Genomic DNA, 27,513 nt, shown 5'->3' with positions numbered 1-27,513 from the left:
GAACAAGCTTCACTGAGTTGAATGGTGACTGAATAATCACCACTTACGGAGCCATGGTTTGGGGGATGAGGAAGGTATGTGGTTTCTTTGGCCGAAGTCAGCAGAAATACAATTATAAAAGATGGCATGAGTCTTACCAGCACAGTATGTAGCCAGTAGCTGAAGACTGGTGCTTGGAGGAGGCAGTACATGTACCAAATCGGTATACACATGAAGGTGGTTCATAAAGAGGAAAGTCCTCACGTCACTTGAGGGTAATGGGAATTAAGCATCACAGATAAAAGGAAGAGAGAGACGCAACTGCGAGCTTTCAATCCAGGCCAAATGCACAGATTACACAGTACTGTAGACAAAAACAAAACACTGTGTTTCAAACTGACCTACAATGTTCACCTTGCTTTGCTACCAGAAAATGGCGATCTCATAAAAAAGGAGGTGGGGTTGGAGTGAAAGAAAGACCCAGATATTTTAGAAAATGTTGGAAAAATATGGAAAATAGATCAGAAAAATTTCTAGCACCTTGGAATCCTCAGGAGAAATAAAGGTAAATATAATACTTTGCACTTACAAACTTAATTCTTTAAAAAAAAGATATGTTTCTGATTTATGCAGACAAAAATCATCATATCCTAGGAATTAAATGTTTTTAAAACAAAATACCCAGATTAATTTTACTGAAAAATCGCTATATTGTATAAGGAATACAATGAAAACACGCTGTCACAAATCCAATCAAATCCTCAGTCTTGGTACAGTATCACCAAACTCATGCTATATACATGGAGCCAAGAATTCAGATTATCTTAAACGTAACCATTCATCTGAGAGTATATATTGACCAAAGACCTACATGGTCAAGTTCATTTGTTTGAATGAACATTGCATAGAATTATATGATCCATCGACGTTTGGCCCTGAGGTCCATAATGTTCACTGTCTTCAATTCTTGCGATGGACTGTACTACTCCTGTTGGGTGACCTTATGTTACGTAGAAACAGACACATAACATGAGATGTTAAAAAAACTCACAGACAACAACTCAGTCAGTTAATGTCTACAAAACATAGTGTGCTATGCATTTGGTTTATAAAAACGAAGGCCAAATTAATGAACAAGACAGCACTGGATACTTTCCTCACTGAAAACGAATACATCTCCATTGCTTGTTCACTGATTCTGACAAGTATTCTCTCTCTCTCTCAGATTCATGTAGATAATTTTGTAATTTCTGTTAACTAGACCTAGTTTCATCAGAATTTGTTGATGTCCTGATTGGTGGACTCGTCTGTCAGTTTCCCAGTCATACTCTATTCAAATTAAACGCTGTAGTGGTACTTAAAGTTTAGAATGATGGATCTGAAATGCAAATTGTGGACCTGAACACTTCCAAAGTTTGTAAATATTTGCATTTCTGTTTTGACCTGGGCTCATATCTAGTTCAGGATTCATGTACAGAAACAAGTTCTTCCTCCTAACGAGAAAAAGTGATTGCTATGATAGTGTATGAATTTCAGTTTTGTACAGTTAAATACTCTTTCAATATGTCATCACTGGGCTATGTTCTCTTCCCTTATTTTATCCAAAGAGTGGACTGTAAGCTCTGAGGAAGGGACTGTCTTTTTGTTCTGTGTTTGTACAATGTCCAGCGCAATGGAGTCCTGGTCCATGAACAGGGCTCTTAGGCGTTAAAATAATACAAATAATAATACCCTAGATATGTCATGAAAAAAAATGTAGAATGGATTCTGTTGCAGGGCTCCCTGTGGCTGCATGTTTGGCAACACTGCCTGAACTGGCCTTGGCCAGTTCTTGAGGAGATGGAGATGTGAGACCAGGTGCATTTAGATGGATTTGTGGCCAGTCTTTACAAAATAATGGATTTTTTTCCCCCTTGCATCCCTCCTCTTACCACAAAGGGCACCTTTTCCAGAATTACGGTAGGATGAACAGACATCCTGCTCTTTCCAACCAGCAGTTAAGAGAGGCAACCATGAGCACATTTTTACTTTATTAGAAAAAACGTTTATACAAAGCTCCGTACGGCACAAAAAACACCTCCCCCCAAACACAAAGAGCAATCTAACATGGCAAGCTGTATGCATATTATATATGTGGCATATATATATATTTTTTTGCATGGTTTGCATTATTTTACAAAGTTAACATTGAGTAGAAAAAGATGCTGTTTGTTACCATTATTTTCCCATATAAATAACTGTGAGCAATCCCTCTTCAGATAGATAAAAAACACCTTTTTGTGTCATTCTGTAAAAAACAGACTGAAATGGTATTGAAATCTATAACATTCCTCAATACCATCATAAAAATATCATCTAGCCCCTTGCCCAAAATGCTTGTCCAAGGCAATTAGAAGAGAAGGGACCATAAGACAATGCTGGAACATGTGTCTTCAGTCCAGTTCTTTGAGCCAACATTCAGGTAAATAATCTTTTATCGGACTTTACACGTAAGAGTGAAATGAGCACAAGGTGGGAGGGACAAAACTTCTGCCCACATTGGAAACCCAGCTTTCTGGTAATCTATCATCCAGCCAATTTCTGACATGTCCTATGGCTGTGCCAAGAAGCCAAACACTCACCATTTCTCTCCAGAAGGCATGGGAAATCAGTAATGCCAGGACAAACCTTTGCTGGCTTGCCAACATCTTCCCTCCACTCCACTCAGCTTTGCTGGAAACACAGAGCAGGAGGCTGGGCTGCTAAATTATCTGGAGAAAAAGTCAACTAGGGGGAAATGCTAAAAGACAGCCAACGGGAAGCTTTAAAGAAAAAGCCACTGGAATGGCTCCCAAGGATCTGGTTTGGAGAAGCAAGAGCAAGTAGAAAGAAATGACTGCAGCTCACAAGACTGGCTTTACTGGAGTTTAAAGGGTGGTGTTTTGGTCCAGATGAATTAACTAGCTGGTGACCAATCATTCTTTCTGTCAAGCACCAGGATGGGTAGAATGGAGAAGTTTCTGAAGGCAATACAGAGGCAGTGATGGTGGTGAAAATAATGGAGGTGAATGACACAATGCTGATGAAGATTAATTGGAGGATAATGCCAACAAAGAGCAAGATGTGCTGCCTGGCAGTGATGCTGACAACAAGAAGAATAGTTATATGGTTGGTGTTGTTGGTGATGACCACTGCAATCTATTCATATGTCCATGTAGTCGTCATCTTCATCAGTATCACTCTCCAGTGAGGACTCTTGGCTTGAGGTTTCTAAGATCTCCAATGCTGGCTGACAAAGACTCTCCTTCTTTACATTTGCTGCAGACTGAGCAGACAAAATAGCAGACTGATCCAAAGAGAAAAGAAAAAAAAAGAGAAATATATTGCTGAATAGTTAGAATAAACCCACAATCACAGGACTCAAGGACAAATGTCTGCTATTTCTCAACATTCATGAGTCCCCTTATTTGTAAAACTTTGTCCCAGCTCGTGGCTCCATAATACTGAATCATCTGTAAGCCTCCCCACAGCCAGTACTCCTGAAGTTCTCTCTATAGCAAGACACAGACTGGAACAGCTGGATATCCCACTCAGACTGTATTTCTACTTCATCCTTTTTCATGACTACTGCTAGGACTGCAGTAGCTATGAACTCCTGCAACCACTGGGACCATGATAGCTATGAGCTCACCTACAGCCTACACTTCACTAGTCCATAAAGTAACTCCACTTGGGAGAAGGTAGGCCTCAGACCACACCCTGTACCATCTCCTGTGATGGGCTGGGAAAAGGAGCAATTGTTCCAGTGACATGAAAAATTTCATTTTAAAGGGAGAATTAAGGCAAAACCCAAACATGTCCTAAAAGTTATTCTTTTTCTTGAATTACCTTTAATTTTTGCTTTGTCTCTTCTGAAATGCTGCCCTTTGGAGAAAGTAAGGTTGGTGTTGGTGGGGTGACAGTGATCTCAGGTGGGAATTTGGTGATAGATGAAGGGATAAAAAGCTTTGGCATGGTGGGCAGAATGCGGGTTTTTACTCGGGTACTATCTGCCTTGCTCTGCTGGCTTCCCAAGGACTGTGAATTGGAACTGATTTCTGGCTTGGAACCGGAGGCTGAGGAGAAAAGAATCAGGAAAAGAATTTTAGTGGTTTTCCATGATTACATATGTCAAAGGATAGAAAACAATACCGTAGTTAAAAAAAAAATCATCTGAGCCAGCCATATATTTCATGGCAAAGATTTTTGTACGAAGACTCAGAAATGGAAAAAGAAATGGAACAGCAGAAAGAGATGCCAAGTGGCAGAAAATGATTCAGGATTCTGCAGTTCATGCTCTAGATAACAGCAAAAACGCAGTGACATTTCTTGAAAGACACAATTTCTCAAACTTTCCTTGAAAAGCACAATACGTGGCAAATGTAATATTGCTCCACTCACATCCATTCAAGATGCCACTGCAAAGTTAGTTTTCCTAGACCATCACTTTGACCATGTCACTCCTCTCTTTGAAGCCCTCCACAGGCTCCTTCTTCTCTACTGCAATCTAACTTAAGCTGCCTGTCAAGACCACTCTCATGGTCTACCCCATCCAACCTATCATCTCTCATCCACTGCTGAGGTGTTGACTCCCACCTCAGATCAGCCAGTGGTCCCAGCATCCACTGTCTGCTTGTTCAAACAAGCACCTTATTCCATTTTGCCCCTTCCACTTTGAAGGAGCTTCCTGTAAACATCTGCACAGCTACATTATCTTCCTGTCTCATTGTTTCTTTGTACTCTCCCCGTCTGTCTTGTTTGTATCCAGCTGTCTTGTCTTGTCTTACACTTAGACTGTAAGCTCTTTGGAGTACAGATTATCTTTTTGCCGTGTGCTTGCATGGCACCTAGGCATTGTGGGGCCCTGGTCTATCATTAGCGCTCCTAGGAGCCACAGCAATACAAATTAAAAATAATATTTCTGTAATAGTGATCAGTACAAGACACTGTCTCTTAGTCGACCTACTTAGTCCATAGAGAGGAGAGAGACCGCAATAGAGATTTCTCAGCCATACTGCTACTGCTTCTATATGGAACTATGACAAAAAAATACTCCATCAAAAACAACCAACCAATAAAATCAAATTATGCAAGCCTGATCCATGATGTGAGCCTCTGTAAGAGGTACAATAACAAGAAGTACTATAACTTCTGGCTCTTCAAATTAAACACTTTCAGTTCTAGAAACCTGTAAGAGGCTGGGCAGTTTTATTGGGATTAGGCAGGTCTATTTAATCAGAGCCAAATGGAACTCCCAATTACGAAGGCCTGCGAGGAAAGCAGACACAACATCACCTATAAAATGATGTAAAACTGAATTTGGTGTGTCGTTAATACTACAGAGGAACATCAGATCTGCCACTCTCAATCAGACCTGAGGTCCCTCTGCTATGTTTCCTGCACCTTCCTCTGAAGCATCTGGCACTGTCCACAACTGGAGACAAGATATATCATAGTATCTTGTCTCCGAGTGTGGACAGTGCCAGATGCTTCAGAGGAAGGTGCAAGAAACACAGCAGAAGGCAAATGCAGGATAACCTGCTTCCCATGTAGGTATCATCTTATTATTTATATTTGTATTACTATAATACCTAGGAGCCCTAATCATGGACCAGGACCCCAAAGTGCTCGGTGCTGTACAAACACAGAACAAGTCAGTCCCTACCCCAGTCCCTAACAGTCAGAGAGACAGGCTTACGCCCTGAAGCATGAGGCTTTATTTTTTCAAAAAAGCATTAACTGTTATAACTATGAATATTCTTGTTATCCACATAAATGTCCAATCTCTATCTGAATCTCGCTGAAAATCTTTTTCCATGAGGCAGGCACTCCAGCAGTTTAATTAGAAGAGAAGAGTCATGGAAAAAAAAAAAAGGTAATAAATGTGAATTTCCGATTTTGCTTTCAAACTGTATCCAATTTATCTGGGACACTGAAGGAATCCTCTGTTAGCCAAGTGCCTAACTGAAGCAGTGACAAAAGGATTGGACATGTTAACAGCTCCTTTGGATTTGGTATACTGCAGATCTTAGGTGACCTCAGTAAGCTTTTTATTTTTTAAACTGACTATTACTTTAAAAGCAGCATAGACTACAGAGTAAAGGCCAGGTACAATGGTGCTTTTTGTTTGGCTATGCTGCCACTGGTATTCAGCATGCAAGTCATATGCCAAAGAAAATTACCAATGAAGAATTATAAGGCACTTCTCCAGGAAGCTGGGCCATTGCCATGAATGTCTGTAAAATCTAGCAGACCGAAGGCATGGAGAGAAAGCTGGAGAAAGCATATTCCATGGTGGGTACAAGATTGTTACAGATGGATTCATTGCTTATTAAAACAAACGTTCAGAAATGAAACCAAAAGAAAGACCATTCAGCTTCTATGGAGCATGAAACACTCTTACCCTGGGTACAGCCATGTCCTGAGCTTGTGCTGGTCACTGATTCCACTTGCCAGTGTGCAGCCTCAGGCGACGGAGCAACAGTAGCCATTTTCATCTGCTGGCAAAGTCGGGACTCTTGCTGCTGAAATCCAAGCCCTTCCAAAGGTCCTTCCAGTTCCTCCTCCTCTTCATTAACGAAAGATAATTCACAGATAAGAAATCTTTTCAATTCTAATTATTTTGTGTGTATTTTACAACTGGTGGGCATTTTGTTACTCTGCCACTATTCAACCACAGCATGACTGAAATTAAATATTGGCAATTTGAAGTGGCAACATTACAATTCTGACACTTGGTACCATCAATTAAAGCACAGATTTTCATGAAGCCTTTAAAAACATAGCATTTTTAAAGGTTGGATGGAACAGGGTGTGATAAATAATTCTCACATATGCAAAGGCACGTCCGTGTGCCAAATGAATTTCCTAAATGCGTATATAAGATCACCAACTTTTGAGAGCTAGGGATTGGAATTCCTGTCATAAGCACTGTTACATAGACAATGCAGAGGTAGAATAGTTGGCTAGTGCGCCATGCCAGCAGTGATCCAAGAGATCTGTGTCTGATTATTGGTGACAAAAGATACATACTATATTAAAAACCTCCTTAAAGCAAGATATAAGGTTATTTATGATGAGTGCCAGGACACAGTGGAAGCAGCAGCTTGGCTTATCCTATTTGGAGACAAAGAATTATCTACTGTAGTTTTACTAATGTGTTTTTTTTTACATCAACACATTGTGAAATTCCCAGATTCTGGCATTCAAAAGTATATACATGTACAGCTCAAATCCTTATAGTGTGTGTACTAGTTTGCACACTATCTTTCTCTCTACGCCAGCCCCACACATACCCATACTAATTTATACTAGAAAAATATTTTACTGAATGCAATTTTCATAGATTCTAAGGCCAGGACTGCATATTTTATATGAGTAGTATATTTTTCACTGACTACCATAAGATCCTAATCATAGTCTTTTCTGGAAAGGACAGGCTGAAATAACTGTTAGCTTTCTTAGATTCACTAACTGATAACAACGTTTACTACCCAAGGAATATATATTTCAACTTGCCACCATTTCTGGAGAAAACAGTATTTTTGCAATGAGAAAACCGCTTTTCCATCTCCATCCAACGTAGCTAACATCTCACAATCTGTTATACTGATGTTCTGCTGCTTGGTTCTTGTCTGTAAAAGGTCCAGAGAAGGGCACCTAAAATGATTAGGGGTTTGGAACAGGTCCCATATGCAGAGAGATTGAAGAGGGTAGGACTTTTCAGCTTGGAAAAGAGAAGACTAAGGGGGGATATGATAGAGGTATATAAAATCATAAGTGATGTGGAGAAAGCAGATAAGGAAAAGTTATTTACTTCTTCCCATAATACAAGAACTACTGGTCACCAAATGTAATTAATAGGCAGCAGGTTTAAAACAAATAAAAGGAAGTTCTTCTTCACACAGCGCACAGTCAACTTGTGGAACTCCTTGCCTGAGGAGGTTGTGAAGGCTAGGACTATAACAGCGTTTAAAAGAGAATTAGATAAATTCATGGAGGTTTAGTCCATTAATGGCTATTACCAGCATTGGTAAAGGAATGGGTGTCCCAGACTCTGTTTGTCAAAGGTGGAGATGGACGGCAAGAGAGATCACTTGATCATTACCTGTTAGGTTCACTCCCTCTGGGCACCTGGCATATGGCCACGGTCGGTAAACAGGATACTGGACTAGATGGACCTTTGGTTTGACCCAGTATGGCCGTTCTTATGTTCCTTTGCAGCAGGAGTTTGAAAGGAAGGTTTATGGCGTGAAGAACCTGCCACTCTATTAAAGGAATACCTAGCTAACCTCGATTCCTTATCTAGGTAGAATTATTATAATGAGTTACATTTCCTAAATTTCTTGACAGTTTGTGAGAAAAAGTTTACCAAGCAGGTGGTGATGAAAATATTGCTACTTGCAAGTGTTAATGTTTAAAAAAAAAAAAAAAAAAAAAAATGAAACGTCACCTAAACTGATGCCTGCTACCTTGGATTCGCTCTACACCAGGTGTAAGTGTGGTTTAACAATAAGCAAGAGTATCAGAAGCTGTGTACAAAAAGAACAGCAGCCCTGAAGTGGACTGAAGACGGGATGAATGCCCTATATGCTGCTGGCCTTTGAGAATATGTTGTGGGCTAGATGCTCTCGACTTCCAGACTCAAATGACTGCAGAAAAATTCTTCTGACTCTGACGTAGACAGGAAGGAACATCACAGCCTCCCCAAAAGAGAAGCAGGAGAACACTGACAATTTTGGGGGATTATCCTGTACAACAGCCATGCTATCAAATTCCACCTTGCCGCTGCAACATCTCAGATGACAGATTCTAAGAATTTGGGATAAGCATAAAGTGGTCTTTATTCACCTAGGTTTGCCATCTACAGTTACTTTCATTAGATAAAATCCTAAATATGAGTATGCTGTAAATCCTGTAACCTAAGAAGAAATCACATGTCACTGACTGCTAAGCCATATCAGGGGCGTAATAATTCAGCAACTAACTAAAGTTTACTACTCATTCACATTAAATGCTGTGATTTCTGTTATTGCTTAATGATTGAATACTTATCTTTTAATGCTGATTATTTGCTTTATTTGATTATAAGGTATTTCATTGTTTGGACTGATTTGCTATATTTTGATTCTAACTAGATTGTGTCACGTGACCTGACTGATTGGGTCTTCTGAGCAATCAAATTTTAGCCTAATGCTGCTAGCTTGAAATATACGTAGTCTATCCATGTACTTGTTCCATATTCAGTAATTTACTTTATTAATTTCTTTTGAATTTGTCTTGTATATCTAGTTTTACAGAGTAAGATTAGATTTTACTTGAATAAAATTAGATTTAATTTGCCAGCTCCCTTTCACTCTTAAGAGAATACAAATGAAAGGACATGAATCTGATAACTCTAAATATGAATTTGTATTGAGATCTTTCCGGAAACAGTGATTGTTAATGTAATATTGTAATGAATTCTCCAGACTACCAGAACGAGGAGCCAATGTCAAGTTAATCAATCAATAACTCTACTCTCAGAGGTGTTAAATGCCCAGTGACCGAATTATGCCCCTATATTGGCTGAGACTCTTTATTCTCTTGTGATTATGATGTTTTGTGCCACGGTTACTTGAGAACAACATCTTTTTTTCCTAAGTTTAAAAACTGAATTTACAAACAAAATACCAAAAAATTTCACTTAACCTGTGGTCTCACTGCATGTAGATGTGTACACATACATATACAAATATCCCTGTCATAATTTGTACCAACGACACTTCAATATAATGGAAAGTTATTCACTACATTTCTTCTCCTTCAACAGAAAAAGCAAGAGACTGAAGGATTAAACAAAAAAAAGACAATTCAATTTTCTTCTATCCATCTAAAATAGATTCTGAAGAAAATATCCTGATTCTTGCCTTTGTGGAAGACACTGTACAGCCCCGACAAATATAATGTCCTAGTTCTGCTTATAAAAACTTTCCCCAGGGAGGCAAGGACTCCACTAAGTCATGAGCTACAATATTCTGCATCAGCACAAGAGCACAACGAAATCGATACAGCACAGTCTAGAGGTGTTCAGAAGCTCATTTTTAGTCCTGTTCAACTAGATCTTTCTATATCACACAGTACTGGTACAAGCCTGGTAGATTTTCAGACGTTAGTTCTACAAACCCAGCTTCAAAATAAAATCAGTTTTTGAAGACATTAAGAGTATGCAATAGTCACCAGTCCCTGGGCAGAAGACGGGACAGACACAGTACTTCAGAGATTTATTTGGCACTCAAACACTACAGTGCAACTTGCAAACTGTAAGCACAAAGGGAAAATACGCATTTGCAACATAGAAAATTTATGTTAATATTTAAATAGAAAAGTTCATGTCTGTCTGAGCAAAATGAAGCTGAATAAGATAACATTTTGGCGTACCCCTTCCCTACAGCTCTCTGTTATACATAATATAATATATACAATAGAAAGAGGCACATCATACCTTTCAACATCTCCCTGCTTTAGTGAGGAAGAAACAAGCTGAAAACAATTCAGTGCAACAACCTACTCCAGCTTTTCTCTCCAACCTCTTTCCACTTGTTGCCAGGGTAACCAGTGTTTGCAGATGCCTATAGCGGGAGCCTGAGTTCATGACTTCATTATAGTTAATATTCTCTTTCACTGACTCTCTTTATACAGAGAACACATTATATACATATATACACAACTGTAGATACATATATTATACACTTCCAGTAAGCATCATATATACAAACACGACACATGATTTTGCTACTCTAATATGTATACAATGAAAAAAATGGCAAATATTCTCCCCTGCAATTTACACATGAACAGAAAGTTTACAAGCAGAGGGGCTGTAAGTGATAAACTGCTGCTCTGCTCTCCTTGTGCTCTGTACAGTGTCATCTGATTTCCTTGTACCGTCAGGTATTACAAGAGACCAACATGATGTTAATGTTTTAATCAAAATCAAACACCTGCCTTTATTTATTGACAAAAACTGACAAAACAAACTGGATAATGAGACTAACATCTTAAGCAGATGCTTTCCAGCTGTTCAAGGAGGGAACTATTAATACATACACACACACAGACATATTAAAGACTAAAAGAGAGGGAGAGAAAGAGCAAAATATCATCTCATCATACGAAAGATGAAAGAGCTGAGCTCTGAACTCAAACTCCAAAACAGATTCATACCTGGGTTTCCAAAAGGTATGACTGGGGGAAACCATGGCCAAAAGTATCAAGTGCTTAAGTGGACAATACAAAAAACCCTACAAGTATTGTATTATGAGAGGAAACGCTGGGAAACATAATACTATTAAGCAGTCCTAAAGTACTTTTACATCATAAAAACACTTTAGACACAGTGAAGACCCAATTCTGCAATCTTTACTTGTACTGAATAGTACTCACATGATTAGTCTCAGTGACCTCAGTGGGTTTAGTTGCACGTAAGTACTACTCTCAGCTCGAGCAGAGGGCTACAGAATCAAACTCTTAATTCACCATGCAAGGTAGGTAAGTATTGCTATCCCTGTTTTTCAGATGGGGCACACACATGGGGACAACTGCTCTGCTTTGAACTCCACGCCTCCATTTCCACCTCCCCCCATTTTTTTGAAGTTATCAGTGAGCCTTCAAAGTGGTGTGCTAGTGCTTAAGGCCGTGCACATGATAGAAAAGCTTTCTGCATCCTGCCTACCCTCAGCCTGAAGAGAGGAGAGCTCCATGCCTATAAAAGGGAGAAGAGTTAAGTGCTCCACAGAGAGTTAAGGAACATGTCCAAGACCAGACAGCAAATAAGTCACAGAAGTAGGATTAGGATTTTGGTATTTCTGGCTGACAGTATTGTGCTTAGTTTAGTCTATGCTGCTTCTCTAAAGGGAACAATATTGTACCTGCAGGGAAATGGATTAGATGACTTAATATGGCTTTTGTATCTCTAGGATTCTAGGTCTTCATCATGAAGACCCACTTAAATACACAGAGTGGAAAAAGTTATATTGGAACAGATGAAGAAGAAAAAAAAGGTAGAGCGTGGAAGTTGGAAGAGGGCTTAAAAACATTGTGACCGATATCAGTGCACAAACTGTGACAAGAATGACAAGTAATGAGTATTTGAATGGAAGTGCAACATGCAAGAAACTAGATAAAACAATGAAGCACAAAGCCACAGTGATAAAAATTCCTTTCAGAGAAACCTGGAAGAAGGTAAAGTTTTGAAACAAAGTTCTGTGATATGATTAAATGGAAGATGCTCAGATACCATAGTGAAGAGAATACTGCACTCTGATGGAAAGGTGAGAGTATCTATATCTAGGTCTATGAATACTTAGAATCCCAGATGCACATAGGGGAAGGGGAAACCCTAAAAAAAAGAATGTTTTGTTCCTCAAATCCTTTTTCTTTTATTAAACTTTTAAATCTCTTTCTAAATATTTGTTGAAGACTGAAGTTTGGCGTCCAGTTCCATGATTTCTTTACAGTGCCATTTAAAAACAGTAAGCTAACTGATTTTAGTGTCTTAACATCTGACTCAACAGTAGTTAATAACTTGGAGAGAACAACATTGTACACAACACTACTTGAGTACAGCAGCAGTTTTTCATTTGTAGTCCATTGCTGTTTAATATTATGTACATTTTATGTACGTTAATTTTATGTACGTTATGTATAGGTCCATCAGTGGCTATTAGCCAAGATGGGTAGGGATGGTATCCCTAGCCTCTATTTGCCAGAAGCTGGGATTGGGCAACAGGGGATGGATCACTTGATTATTATCTGTTCCGTTCATCCCCTCTGGGGCACCTGAGATTGGCCACTGTTGGAAGACAGGATACTGGGCTAGATGGGCCTTTGGTCTGACCCAGAATGGCTATTATGTTCTTATATTGTTTGAATTTAATAGCTGCCTGGAAAAAGCCGCAAGTCTCTCTCTTCTCTGACAATATTTAATCCTTTCTTGTTCCCAAGCCAAACAAACACAGTAGAGGTTAGCGAAAGTTGCCATTAGACTGGTGAATTGTTAAAAAAAACTTTTAAAGCATTGTATAAATAAGTTATGCAATAGCAGTGGAGTAGATTTTCATCTCGGCCTCTATTCAGCCTTCACTTGGGTTAATGGGCGTACGTGCAGGTGATCACACCTACTAAAATTTCTATCACTTGCATGTGCACAGTTATTATTTTGTTTGCATAGTATAACAGCAATATGCATGTAAGAGTTAGCATTTGCGCTCAAAACCACCATTGACATTAATGGATTTTCTGGGTGCAATTACTAACATTTCAGTTAACAAGGGTGTTACACCACATAAAGGGTACGTGCAAAGATTAGTGTCCATGCATGTTTGCAATTCTGCATACAAAAAAGAAGTGGCCAATAACTGAAAATCTATTCCATAGTATAAATCTGAAATGTATGTACAGTCAAAAGTCCATATGCAATGTCTCACTACCCACTCCTCTTAGAAGGTCACCCTGTCTCAGCAAGATACATCCCAATATCTTTATCACGATTTGGTATATTGTAGGTCTATCTTTGTTGCTTTAATTGTATGTATACATATACATAACAGAGCTCATACACAGGTTTAATTCTGTCAAGAGATTCTGGAGACACAGAGTTTGTAATATATATCATACAAGTGGAATTCAAATGGTAGCCATCAGAAAAAGAAAGGAGTAAAGCCACTACATGAACTAAAATGTTTTTGGCATTAATGTATCATGCAAGCTGACTAACTCAATCTCCTGTACTCCATCCATATAGGTATGTCGTGAGGAGAAGGGAGAGAACGTATCCAATCAAGTGATCAGCTTGTGCTGTCTGAATGTGAGGCAAGAGGGAATTAAGAGATCCTTCACAAACAGGAAAAACCCCACTGACATTCAAAAGCGAGGTTGTTCTCAGAGTGCACCTGTGGTGAAGAGAATAAAAAAACCTGCATGAAAGGCATGGATCTTAATGGATGAGACAAATGGAAGTGAGTATACCAAGGCCAAGCTTAGGAGGTGGCTGCAGCAAGAGATTAGAAAGAGTAAACACAGACTACTTGTGACTGGCTCAGAAGCTGCCTGGTTTATTCCTACTAGCAAATCCATCTACTGTAAAATCTCACCTTGGAATATACAATAACGAACAGATACCATACTGCTTACTCTATTTCAGAAAACCTTGCGAAAAATGGAGATGAAAGCTCAGGAAAAACAGGAAAGGGTCAAGAGAAAAAACGGAAATAAGGGATGAAGAGATGGAAAATGGAAGTGAGGGGGACAAGACAACAAAGAAAAAGACACAAGGATTTATAAAAAAAAGAAGGATTTAAAATTAGATTACCTACAAAGCTGAAACTCACTCCTAGAAGAGATCTTGTTAACGATGAATCTCAGCAGCTTCAGAATGAAATGCCAAACCCATCTCTTTGGTAGAGCTTACCCAAAACAACATCATATTTTAAAAAAAGAGATAAAGGAAAAAACGTTCCTAAAAACCAGAAGGCATGCAAGAAAAATGATTTTTTAAAAACGTGATGCCATGGGAAGGGTTGGGTTTTGCATTTCACTCCGAAGGAAGACAAGGATTCATGGTCATACTGGGTCTCTTCCAGGAGCAAGTTTCAGTTTTTTGGGCCAATCACCGAGAAAGCTCCATCTTCTCTGCAACCAGGTACCATTCTTAGGTCTGACAGTTCCATTTTCCAGTGGAACATAGCTGTCAATGGAGATCATTGATCACACAGGGTTAGGAAGTCCCCAAGTTAACTCAGTCCAGTCCCAAAAATGGCTTTGAAGACAAGGACTGAAACCTTGAAATTCAATTCAGCATTCAGAGAAGAGAATGAGAAATGGGGTCATGTGATCTTGGCATTCTGCACTGGAGAGCAGATGGACTGCTATGCTCTGAACTAAAAGTAGCTTTTACAAAGTTTGGCATTTTGTCCCCAGGTACAGAAAATTATAAGCAGCAAACCCAGAAGTTGCTGTGGATCACTGTGGCTAAGTCCAAACAAAACAGAAGGGAGTCCCGTCTAATCAGCCACAGATGGAAAAAGGGGATTTTGGGTGGCAGCAGCTATTCAAAAAGAGTGAGGAATCAAGATGACACTTACACTATGTACTGTATTAATATGAAGGCAGATGCCCTCAATGGAAGATAAGGTTAAGAGAGTTTGTGAGTTCTCTGAAGTACGTCCCCACTTCATTTGTATCACCTCAGTCGTTTCAGGCTTCAGCTTCCATCAGCTGCTCTGCATCCAATTGCTGAACTCAACCAAGTTCAGGACAGCTGGGAGACTGTGCTATTTGTATCTGATGTGAAGGCGATGTAGAGCTGGGTGTCTTCTGTAAACATCTGGCATTTTAGTCCATGCTGTTTCACAATCTCTCTTCGTTGCTTTATATAGATTTGTATTGAAAAAAAGATATCAGAAATGGAGGTAGAATCCCTCTGAGAACTCTGGAGATGGAAGAGCAAGTGCCCATTGTGACTCTCTGGGTATCGTCTCAGAAATATAAGTGAAACCATCTTAGCATGATCCTGATAGGTCTCTGAAGTGAGGAAGCAAAATTCCACACCCTGCCATATTAAATGCTGTATTAACATGTGTTAAAGACTTCCTATCCTACAACGGGGGGAGGGATAGCTCAGTGGTTTGAGCATTGGTCTGCTAAACCCAGGGTTGTGAGCTCAGTCCTTGAGGGGGCCACCTATGGATCTGGGGCAAAATCAGTACTTGGTCCTGCTAGTGAAGGCAGGGGGCTGGACTCAATGACCTTTCAGGGTCTTTTCCAGTTCTATGAGATAGGTATATTTCCACATATTATTAATTATTATTATTATTATTATTATTATAACCATCTTTATTTTGAGCTTCTGCTCTTGAGCTCACTATTCCTGCCTCTGATGGGGCGCCTGATCCGCACTGGCTCTGCAAGGCCTACAATCAGCCTAGCAAGGCTGAGCAGCAGGCAGCCAGCCAAAGGTGTGGCTGCAGAGGAAACAGCCAATTTGGGTGGAGGCTGGACCAGCTAATTAGGGCCCAGCCAGCCCATATAAAAGGAAGCTGCAGACCAGCACAAGAGAATCTGCTGCAGGGAGAAAACTGGCTTCCCAGAGGGCTCTTGGCGGGCTGCCAGGATTTACAGGCTCGAGGCCCTAGGAAGAGGGAAAAGAAGCTGGAGCCAGAAGCAGGAGCAGAAGGAACTGAGGCTACAGGAAAGTGGCTCTGGAATAGAGACAGTGTGCTGGAAGGAAGAGGCAGCAGGAAGCTTCCATTTGCAGGGTCCCTGGCCCAGGGCCCGGAGCAGTGGGCAGGCCTGCACGCCCTCCCCTCCCCCAATAGCTGCTGAAGGAGCGGCCCGGCTATGCACTGCTGAGTTGCTGCAAGGAGTGGCTGGACTCATGTTGGAGGAGTCCCCCGGAAAGGGCGGCGGGAGAGAGAGGAACTGGATAGTGACACAGCTGGAGGGCTGTGCCATGAAGCAGACGCCAAGAGAAAGAAGTCGTAACTGGTTTGCAGGCAGAAGAAGGGATGGGAGAGCCACCACTACCCAAGGATGCACCTGCTGGGACTGATCTAATTCCCAAAATGCTCAGCAGGTGGTGCCACTGTGGCGGGTGACCCCATGACACTGTCCATTATTGCTCATGCTGAATCAAATCCAGTACCAGTTCCTTCTCTATAGCTATTATCATATTGTTACTCAATCACCTGGGCCCTATGCAGCCTTCTTCAACCATCACTGCATCTCATTTACTATATTTCAACAGATAGGATTATAATGCTTAGGTACTTTCAGAACGATCACTACATTCTTAACTTATTCCATTGTGTCCAAGCAGGACAAATATCTGGGATCAAAGCAGGATATTTACACAGTATGTATGTTGCAATACTTAGACATTATAGAAAGAACTAAGGATGGAGTATTTGTCTTAACTCTGAACTTCCTAGTTTTGGAAGAGTTATGTCATAGCTTAAATATTTGATAAAAATCTGTTTTGCATGTGAGTAAATGGGTCATTTACAAGTTTCAGGAAGAATGCATCATGGCAAACTAAAACAATTTCATGTATTTGGAAGTCAAAAGTGATAATTATCTGCACCACTGAGTACCATCACCATAACAGGCAGCAGCTAAGGTAGAAGTAAAAACAAGGCACCTGAAGGCAGGTAATTAAATCTTAAAATCCTCAGTGTATTCTGCTCTAGTCTCACCAGGGGGACCCGCTCTCCTCCATATACTGCACTGTGATTCCTTTGTGAAGGAATGGGGACCAGAATACAATGTCAGTGATATGCTGCTGTTCCTGGGAAGGGGTAGCGGTGGGAGGGGGGAGGAGCAGACAGACAGGGAGGCCAGAAGGCATGTCAAAAGAATCATCATAAAACAGCAGAATTTCACCAGTTAAAATTTTAACCTTATATTTTAATGCCCTTTAAAAATCTCAGCACTTATTTAGAGGGACAGGACCCCATTTCCCCCTCCCTCCGTTTTATATGCAGATCTAGCGCAATACTGGTTTCAAGCAGAGTCAGCCTCACTTCTGAATAAATCCAGATGTGGATATTCTCTTTTGCTATCCTGTACCTCCTTGCCTGGACCCATGTTAGTGTTTTCCTTCTAATAATCATCACTGGATTAAGAAATGGGAAATAAAAGGAAGGCTATCTGGGGAAAAAACAACCATACTAGTGAGATTTTCAGAGCGATGGAACAGTACAGCTATTGGAATTGTGTGACAGAGCTGGAGAGGGTTTATCCTACTTGACCTATTTTACAGCTCTCCCCTGAGTCAATTCTATGCCAAGCTAAGAAGGCTGGCAGCCCTATATGAATTTATACCTAAATGTAGGAAGTTTCCATGCTGTCATTAGCACCTGGTCATTGGACTTCATTGTGCTGTAGTTTCTGTACTGGTTGCTGTATATCAGTTGCAAGATCTCATTAAAATGTTTACATGGGGAATGACTGGCAGGACACCAACACTGCTTGGAAAACTGTTGTGTAATTCCTTTATGAAGTCATGAAGAATTACAGTAGTTAATACTTGGGGACAGAGAATCCTCTGAGATGGACAAACAGACATGGTAGGGGTATGAAAGTGGCAATTAAAAGGAAAGGCAGGAAGGAAAAAGGGTGAAAAATAAAAAGATTACTTGAAAAATGAGGCAGACACTTTACATAGAAAAGGAGAAATAATGGCAGAAAAGAGCAAAAAGAAAGGGTAAAACTTATGAATTTAGCAATCATTGTTTAAAAAGTGGGGGTGTGGCTAGGGGAGGAGTAGAAAGAAAAAAGAAGCAAAGGACAGAGCAGTAATTGGTGTCTCTCTCAGCTAGAGAAACGACCTGTCAGGTGGATCTGAGATCCAGACAGCCGGAAACGATACAGGCACTCAGCACTGAAATGAGAGCTGTACAGAGAAAGCCTCTTAATCTTCAGACAGGAGACTTCAGGGCAATAATTTTGGCAGCTAACCCACCCCTCTCCCACCACCGGAAGATGTACAGAAACCATGAAAGAAGCCACCAGAAGCCTCACAAATCCCTGAAAGGCCTAGAGAGTCAAAAGATTAAAATAAATGTTCCAATCACTGCAGGATGGCCTGGAAAATTAGATAGAGGAAAGTATGTCAGAAATGCTACGAGTTTTACGTGTAAAGCAATGGTACATGGGAGCTCTAACCTGCATTGTCATTCCTACCTCTCTGCTCAGTGAGAGCACAACTTTAAAAGGCAGAGGTTTCATTTTTTTTCCTCCTCCAGGGATGGACCTGAATTATTCTCTGTTGAACAAGCCTGGAACGACATCCCACGATAATACCATATAATTCCATTTCTGGACAAATCTGACTGCAACTTTCTCTCCCTCCCACCACAGGATGTGTGGAGAAGGAATGGGAGGTGATTATAATGTGACTATTAGTGGTGGATGTTAAATTTCAATTTCATCCTGTACTCTCTGAGAGATTAACTCGTTGGGAAAATTGATTTCTCCCTGGTTTTCTCTTTGTTGCTGATGTATTCAGAAGATTATGTGCATTTAGCTGCCAAGGCTGATTACATAAGGAAAAAAATCATGTACAGTAGGTGTGTGCGCATAAACTACACAAAAATACTCAGTCACAAAGCAAAATTTCTTTCAAATAAACCAGTTTGGGACTAGCTCATGAAGTATTGATGATGACTGTTAATGAGTAAGCCTCCAATACGCTGGCACTACCTTAACACTACTCTGATTTGCTCCATTCTACAGTGCCTGGATGGACATATGACGTTTCATTCTTAACAGTAAACATATTGGGCTTGTGTAGATTTGTCTCTGACTTTTAATATTATCTGAAAATAGTTTGATTATTTTCTTTATACAGACAGGGGCCAAGTCACTTCTGAAAAAGGGATTTAAGCACTTTTGACCATTGTGCCCATAATGCAAATATTAATTTGTGAAACAGTCATCTACAAACTACAATTTTGATTATCTGAATGCAAGAGAGGACTAAATAATTTTGGATAACTGTGGAAATTTTCAATGTAATTAACAAACACTGAAGACATGATCTTGTTTCAGATGATAATTTTGGGTAATTGAGGTTGCATTGTATATATTTCATACAAAAGTCACATACCTTCATGGCTAGATTGTGCCCTTAAGGCACAATCCCACATTGGGGGAATCCGTACAGCTGGAGGGGGCCAGGCTGTGAACAGAAGCCATAGGAAGAATTGTGGTTGATTCAGACAGAATTCCCCCTGGGGCTCCACAGCGTACACTGCAGCAACAATTCTGCTACCTTTTAAGTGGGTGCATCATTATGCTTCCACACATGAGCACCACTAGGCTCCACTGGCCAGTACAGAGTGGGGCTCGGGCTTCATACCCTCTGTGGAGGTTAGTAATGCTGAGGGTGTTAGCCTATCACACTCCCTTTGCCTACTGACCAAGCTGCAGATGGCCTGTTGCCAAAAATGCAAGAGTGAGAAGATTCATTCAATTCTCTCATCTTGTTTGCCTGTCTAGGATCAACTACATAAAATAGTCCCTTGTAAGTCATGTTCTCATGCCAACCATGGACTCTAAACTGTATGTATTTTGCATCTTTGACCTTCTCATCTGCACCCTGTGCTCATCAAACTACATTAGGGCTACCAATATTGTAATTCTATCATTCCAGTCCTCTCAGCTACTGTTTATTCCACCTCACACAACTATCATTCTGTAGTTACCATGGCCCATTGTAACTAAGCCAACCCTCCATTTTCCAGCGCAGAAATATATATATAAACACCCCAAAACAGTACCAATAGCATATCAGATGACTAAATATCTTATAAAATAGTTTCTCTTTAAAATCTGTGGCATAAAGATGATGCTACCCGAAAAAAAGTTACTAGTACTGTACAAGTTTGGGATTTACTGCATTCTGCATTTCTACACAAACACACACACAAACATTTGGCAGTGATATACATACAGTAAGTTATATTAATCATGCACCTTTGTCTACTTCACATACACATTGCTAACTAATCCATCTCCACTGGTATTATGTCTAACATTTCAAACGTCTAAGCAATTTTAAACCATCACTATTTCTTTAAGTCAACCACTTGAGAAAATAAATACCTATTTTATACCACAGCAGAATTAGAAACCCTCCTTTTCAATGAGCTATAGAACTTTTATATTTTACATACACATACAGAGGACAACTCTTTGATCAGTTCTAGTAATATATGTCTAGGGCCACCCAGAGGTTCAGGGAGCCTGGGGCAAAGCAGGGGAGCTGCGGCGCTTGTACTCACCCAGCGGTGGTCTGGGTCTTTGGTGGTACTTCGGCGACAGGGGGCCCTTCAATTGCTCCGCGTCTTTGGCAGCACTGAAGGGCCCCTCACTACTGAAATGCTGCCGAAGACCTGGAGCGACTGAAGGGCCCCCCACCGCTGAAGACCCAGACCGCCGCTGAGCCAGGGCTCACAGGGCCTTTCGGCAGTGGGGGGCCCTTCAGTCTCTCCACGTCTTTGGCAACACTGAAGGGCCCCCCGCCGCCGAAATGCCGCCAAAGACCTCGACCGTTGCGGGGCCAGGGCATGCGGGGCCCCTGAGGGGCCCAGGGCAAATTGCCCCACTTGCCCCCTCCCCGGTGGCCCTGTATATGTCCCTTTCAGAACCAGGGACAAGTTTCAAAGTTTGTGTGGTCTCGTGTTCTTTTGCATATGGTCTAGTGATTAAAAAATGTGACTTGTGGCAGTATTCTGCCACTGACTTACTGTGTTCCCTTGGGCAAGTCAATCAGAGACAGTCAAGACATTTTATTAGGCGCAGACTTACCATGCGTAATATAAGACATGCTGGCAGCAGTCTCTGCACTCTGGCATTGGTGCAGCTCGATGTCCTTGTGTGGTATCTGTGGTGGGGGCACTGAAGAAGATGCTGAGGAAGAAGAGGAGGAGGAAGAGGATGCTGGCTTGGGTTTGGAATGAAGGTCGTTCAGTTTTAGGAGGTTTTCAGAAGTCACAGTGTCTGGATTCGCTGGTGTAGGAGGCAGCGTTGCTGGAGCTGCTGGGAAGAAGCTCTCTTTATTGTCCTTTATATGTTTTGGAGTTGTTGGCATTTCCCCTATGGACTACATTAAAAAAGGAAAGATGGTGAGAAAATATGGCCTACCGAGCTCATATATGTAACCTTATTAAATGGAAAATGCAAGTACCGTGGTCACTTGCATAATGCAAAAAAAGAGCATCTCTCTTGTGCACATATATATTAACCATAACAATAAAATCTTCCCCCAGGTAAGTATTTATCTTCCATAATCCACCATTCATTCATCAAAGCACCACCTGGACTACTTATTCATATTCACAGTTATAGTGCTCTAATTGAGCTGCTTTGTATAGAAAGCTCCTTACAGCTTAATATACTCAGCTGAACTTTATTATTAAACAGGATGAAATTCAGGAATGTTCCAAACTCCTATGACTAGAAAGAAGCTCTTTAAATTAAAAAGAATTGTTGGCAAACTCTGAGTTCAATCTAATAGATAGTGCTCTGGGAAGAATCGAGCTTCAACAAACCAAATTATTAAAAGAAAATACTGTGTGTAAGGCTCTGAAAGACAGTAAAAGAAATGAGGAGACAAGAGAGTATTTATATTTGTAAAATAATAAAAATGTGCCTATCCTAAGGTCAATGATTATCAATTGCTGTAGCAGAGTGAATAACGCTGAAGTCCAGGTTGAAATGACTGATCTGGAAGCTCTCTTGCCTTTGGACTTTAATAGTGAGGATAAAATATCAATACTAATGGCTGGGCTCTTATCCAAGGGCACAACTAGGAATATGAAGCATTGCTACTAGTTACGTAACCAAGAGGTGGAAGTGCGACTTAAATTCACCAAGGAAGGGAAAGACAGCTCAAATAAAATAAAACCCCTCCCACATTCCATACCAATAGATAGGCTGGATATAATATTCCAGTTTTTTAAAGCTACAGACTGCCTTTGTGTTCTTAACAATCTTCATTAATTCAGATTAAGTTGTAATGAACTGGCTAGACAGACCCCAAGCTGTCAACTGTCAGTCTCATAGCCCCTAAACCAGGTGTGGGCAAACTACAGCCTGGGGGCCGCATCCAGCCCTTCAGACATTTTAATCTGGCTTACCCCACTCCATGCCGTGGCTCCGCACAGCTCCCGGAAACAATGGCATGTTGCTCCAGCCCCTACATGTAGGGGCAGCCATGAGGCTTCGCACACTGCCCCACCCCAAGCACTGCCGCTACAGCTCCCACTGGCCAGGAACCATGGCCAATGGGAGCTCCAGGGACGACACCTGTGGATGGCGCAGTGCACAGAGCCGCCTGGCTGTGCTGCCGTGTAGGAGTCGGAGGTGGGACATGCTGCTGCTTCCGGGAGCTGCTCGAGGTAAGCGATGCCAGGAGCCTGCCCCACTGATCCGCTCCCATGCTCCAACCCCCTGCCCCAGTTCTGATCCCGCTTCTGTCTCCAAACCCCTTGGTCCCAACCCAGAGTACCCTCCTGCACCCCCAACCCCTCATCCCTCAGACCCACCCCAGAGCCCAGACCCCCAGTCAGAGCCCTCACTCCACTGCCCCAGCCTGGAGCCCCCTCCCACACCCTGAAATCCTCATTTCTGTCCCCACTCCACAGCCCACACCCTTATCCGGAGCTCTCATCCCCTCCCACACCCCAACCCCCAATTTTGTGAGCATTCATGGCCCACCATACAATTTCCATACCCAGATGTGGCCCTTGGGCCAAAAAGTTTGTCCACCCCCGCCCTAAACTACTAAAGTAAAAGGAGATTCATTCCCAGTTCATGCAGTAAAGCCTGTGCTTTTGGAGCAAGAAGATCGGCGTTCTATCTTTGCTGCCAATGTTCTAAGGGACGATGGTGTCCTAGGTGTCCACAGATTTATTACAACGGTGTGAGAAGTGGGGGTTGAACTCCACTGACAAACTCTGAAGTGAATTTGTACCAGAAAATCAGTAATATTTAATACATTTAAAATTCAATACTGGAGAGCACTCAAACGTCTGAAGTCACTTCTGTGTTATTAGTGTGTATATTTAATCAGTCTCAGTATTTAATGGATATGGTTACAATCCCACTGCCAATTAATTTAAAAAAAGCTATATTTAAATCATAATTGCCACACTGGATCAGATAAGGTCTACTGTGCCTCTAGCAATGTCCGGTTTCTGATGGAGAGGATGTAGAAACTCATAATGCACCTAATTTATGTGAGACTGTACACAGAAGACACATTTCCTGCATACATTAGCATCCTAAATTCTGAAACTAATATAGACAACTGAAGATGCTATTGATAGTCCAAGTTATCCAAACATTAAAAAAATCCAGCCACACTATTAGTAATAAAAAAACACCTTACATTTATACAGGCAGTGAGCACAGAGAGAGGAGTGAGAATGGAGGACTGACAAAAACGGGGACAGGTAGGGATTAAATTAGTAAACGGAGTGTAGGAGACACGTAACTTATATGATGGGTGGGGAAAGGAGTGCATGAATAGAAAGGTCAGAGAGAAGGAAAAGGCAAGAGTTCGGGACATATAAGAGATAAAGGAGAAAACAGATGGTGAGGCAAGAAGCAACTGAAAGGTACATGAAAGGGGAGTCACTGACAGATTCCCATATAACACTTAACTGGAGCTTGAAGGAAACCACTGTGAAAGTTGAATATAGTAAGGTTTTTTAATTGCAGATGAATGGGCATATAGGGTGGGGACAGAGATTTGACTGACATATTCCATGCATGCACGCATACATAAAAGGCCAAATTCATACCTAGTAAATCTGAAGTCAACCAGGAATATATTTGGCCTATTGTCTTTCAAGTGGTTCATTCACGTAAAATTTCAAGGTCTGTGTAAGACTTTTTCTTGGCAGCCTAAGACTGCCAGGGTTGCCCTCTAAGAAGGATGTTGGCACCCAATGGTGGTATAAGCAAAAACATATTTCATGCGTACATGAACCAGCACTGTACAACATAAGTTTCACTCAAAAATTGCAGCCACTGTCCTGACTGGAGCTGACAGAGTGCTTGGGCACCAACAAGACCAAGATTCCAATTGTTAGTGTATAATGGAAAACTATGGGTGTGTGTGTGTTGGAAAGGATTTAGTTATTCCATCCAACAGTCAGTTACTTTACAGCACAATAGTTTCTTATAATAAATCTGAACTTTAGCAGAAACGTGCACATGGGCCCTGGGTATTAAAGGCCAGCTCAAACAGCCCTGCATGGCCCTGCCCACGCTCCACCTCCAGGCCCATTCCTGCTTCCCGACACTGTGCTGAGGAGGGCTCTTCCCCTGTGGCCGAGGCTCAGGGGTTAATGGGGGCTGTCCTGGGGCCACTGACTTCACTGGCACTACAGGGCACTGGAAGCCGTCCTGCGCTGCAGTATTAGAAAGGGCGCTGCCTGGACCTCTGAGGCAGGGTGGGGGCCGTGCTTCCTGCCCAGTGCTCGGGGGGGGGGGTGTCACATGCCGCCTGCCTGGCACTTGGGAAGCCCAGGGCTGGGCCCCTCTGGGCTTCAGCAGGAGAGGAGGGGCCTCAGGCAGAAAGGACAGGTAACGCTAGGGGCTACCCTCCCCGAAGTTCACCCACTGCTCATGAATGTGCATGTGTGCAAAGTAGGGGTAATAATGCACCAGCACATGGCATTATCCTGTACTAGGACTAATCTGATAGCTCCATTAGTTTCAATGTGATTTAAGGCAGTGGTTCTCAAAGCCGGTCCGCTGCTTCTTCAAGGAAAGCCCTTTCTGGGCCAGGCCGGTTTGTTTATCTGCTGCGTCTGCAGGTTCGGCCGATCACAGCTCCCACTGGTCGCAGTTCACCGCTCCAGGGCAATGGGGGCTTTGAGAACCACTGATTTAAGGTTTTACTTGAAATAAGTTTCTCATCTTAATGGCTGTTAAGAAAACTTTCCAAATGTAAACTGGTGAAGGGCTGTCTTACTGATTCTGGAGATAGAGGAAATTAGATCCCCTTCAATCCAATGAAATAAACAGAGTTGTTAGTAGTTGAACATAACCTTGATAACTTTCTTTGATGATAAAAATGGGAGTAAGGAGACAGTCTTAGAAAGCAAAAAATCTCCTGCAGTATATACAGAAAAGAATCTTGGCCGTATCACTATATACTGACTCTATCATAATTCCACTGCTGCCCTCCTGAGAGAAGCTGAAATGTATATGACATTTTACTGAAGTCGAGGAAGCTGGAGTAGGATCAAAAATAACTAAGCAAGAATATGGAAGGAGGAAGAATTATAATAGGCGTGAAGGATCACCTGTTTTGAAAATATTTAGTTTAAAGTGTTAGGACAAGAGTTGTGGCACTTCTATATCAATCACTGATGCCAACTTACACATAAAGCAGGTTGCATGATCCCATAAGCAGTAATACTTATCAAAGTTTATGGGGCCACATCTATTTTAATGTCATGCAGGTGACTGCCTAGCAGCAAAAACACAGGACTATTATACTTTGCATGAGAAACATCCTGAAGAAACTAAGGGCATGGCTACACTTGCAGATGTAGAGTGCTTTGAGTTAAACCAGCTTTCGGAGCACACAGTAGGGAAAGCGCTGCAGTCTGTCCTCACTGACAGCTGCAAGCGTACTAGCGGGGCCACATCTGCGGCACTTGCAGCAGCACTGGGAGCAGTGGATTATGGACAGCTATCCCACAGAACACCTCTTCCCATTCTGGCGCTGTGATTGTGGGAAGGAGGTGGAGGGGTGGGGCATTCTGGGTCCTGTCCCAACGCCCTGTGATGCGTCGGTTCGCATTCCAGCAATCCCTGTGCTTCCATCCACATTTGGTGCCATCCTTTAACATTTTTTGTTCTTTCTTCCCTTTCGGTTTGCAGGAATGGAGCCCGAACTGCTGAGGAATATGACAAGAAGTCTCGCCAGCACATCATGTTTGGCAGTCGAGTTACTCAAGATCCAAACGGACAGTGAGGACTCCAACAATATCGACTTGTGTAACGCATATGACATGAGACTGCTTGTGGCATTCATGGACATGCTCACGACCGTGGAACACCGCTTTTGGGCTTGGGAAACAAGCACTGAGCAGTGCGATCACATCATCCTGCAAGTCTGGGATGACAAACAGTGGCTGCAGAACTTTTAGATGAGAAAAGCCACTTTCATGGGACTGCGTGAGGAGCTCACCCACACTCTGCAGCGCAAGGACAGGAGAATGAGAGCTGCACTGACAGTGGTGAAACTGGTAGCTATTGCAATCTGGAAGCTGGCAACTGCAGACAGCTACAGATGGGACACTAACCAGTTTGGAGTGGGAAAGCTGACTGTTGCAATTGTGTTGATGCAAGTTTGCAGGGCCATTAATCGCATCCTACTCAGAAGAACGGTGACTCTGGGTAATGTGCATGACGTGGCTGGCTTTGCACAAATGGGTTTCCCTAACTGCAGAGGGGTGATAGATGGGACGCATTTTTCAATTCTGGCACCAGCCCACCTAGCTTCCGAGTACATTAATTGGAAGAGGTATTTCTCTATGGTTCTCCAGGCACTTGTGGATCACCGTAGGCATTTCATTGACATTAATGCAGGCTGGCTCAGAAAGGTGCATGATGCACGCATCTTTCGGAACACTGGCCTGTTCAGAAAACTGCAAGCTGGGACTTTTTTCTCAGACCAGATAACCATAGGGGAAGTCAAAATGCCCATTGTGATCCTGGGAGACTCCGCTTACCCTTTAATGCCATGGCTCATGAAACCCTACATAGAGAGCCTTGACAGCAGTAAGGAGCGGTTCAACAACAGGCTAAGCTGGTGCAGAATGACTGTGGAGTGTGCTTTTGGCTGTTTAAAGGGCCGCCAGCGCTCTCTGTATGGGAAGCTGGACCGGGCTGATGACAGCATCCCCACGGTTATATTCGTGTGTTGTACCCTCCATAACATTTGTGAAGGGA

General features: G+C 41.9%; 1 protein-coding gene across 7 annotated transcripts in view; it reads right to left on the bottom strand.

Moving 5' to 3' along the window:
* Window positions 1–1,990: 1,990 nt before the first annotated feature.
* The window catches only part of CABIN1 (calcineurin binding protein 1), a 222,795-nt gene continuing 197,272 nt past the window's right edge, over window positions 1,991–27,513 (bottom strand). For 5 of the 7 annotated variants that reach the window (XM_075060054.1, XM_075060057.1, XM_075060056.1 and 2 more), the window contains 4 exons: window positions 21,347–21,640; window positions 6,401–6,575; window positions 3,847–4,073; window positions 1,991–3,304 (listed from right to left, as the gene is read on the bottom strand). In XM_075060054.1, the coding sequence (XP_074916155.1) occupies window positions 3,161–3,304; window positions 3,847–4,073; window positions 6,401–6,575; window positions 21,347–21,640 (840 nt within the window). In that variant the 3' untranslated portion in view covers window positions 1,991–3,160. Of the gene's footprint in view, window positions 3,305–3,846; window positions 4,074–6,400; window positions 6,576–17,200; window positions 17,321–21,345; window positions 21,641–27,513 lie in introns of those variants that run through there. The other 2 variants (XM_032801282.2, XM_032801283.2) reach the window with 2 other exon arrangements.

This window comes from Chelonoidis abingdonii, chromosome 22 (assembly GCF_003597395.2).
Source record: "Chelonoidis abingdonii isolate Lonesome George chromosome 22, CheloAbing_2.0, whole genome shotgun sequence".
NCBI lineage: Eukaryota > Metazoa > Chordata > Testudines > Testudinidae > Chelonoidis > Chelonoidis abingdonii.
The sequence above is the reverse complement of the archived record's forward strand: the minus strand, read 5'-3'. Positions and strand labels throughout refer to the sequence as shown.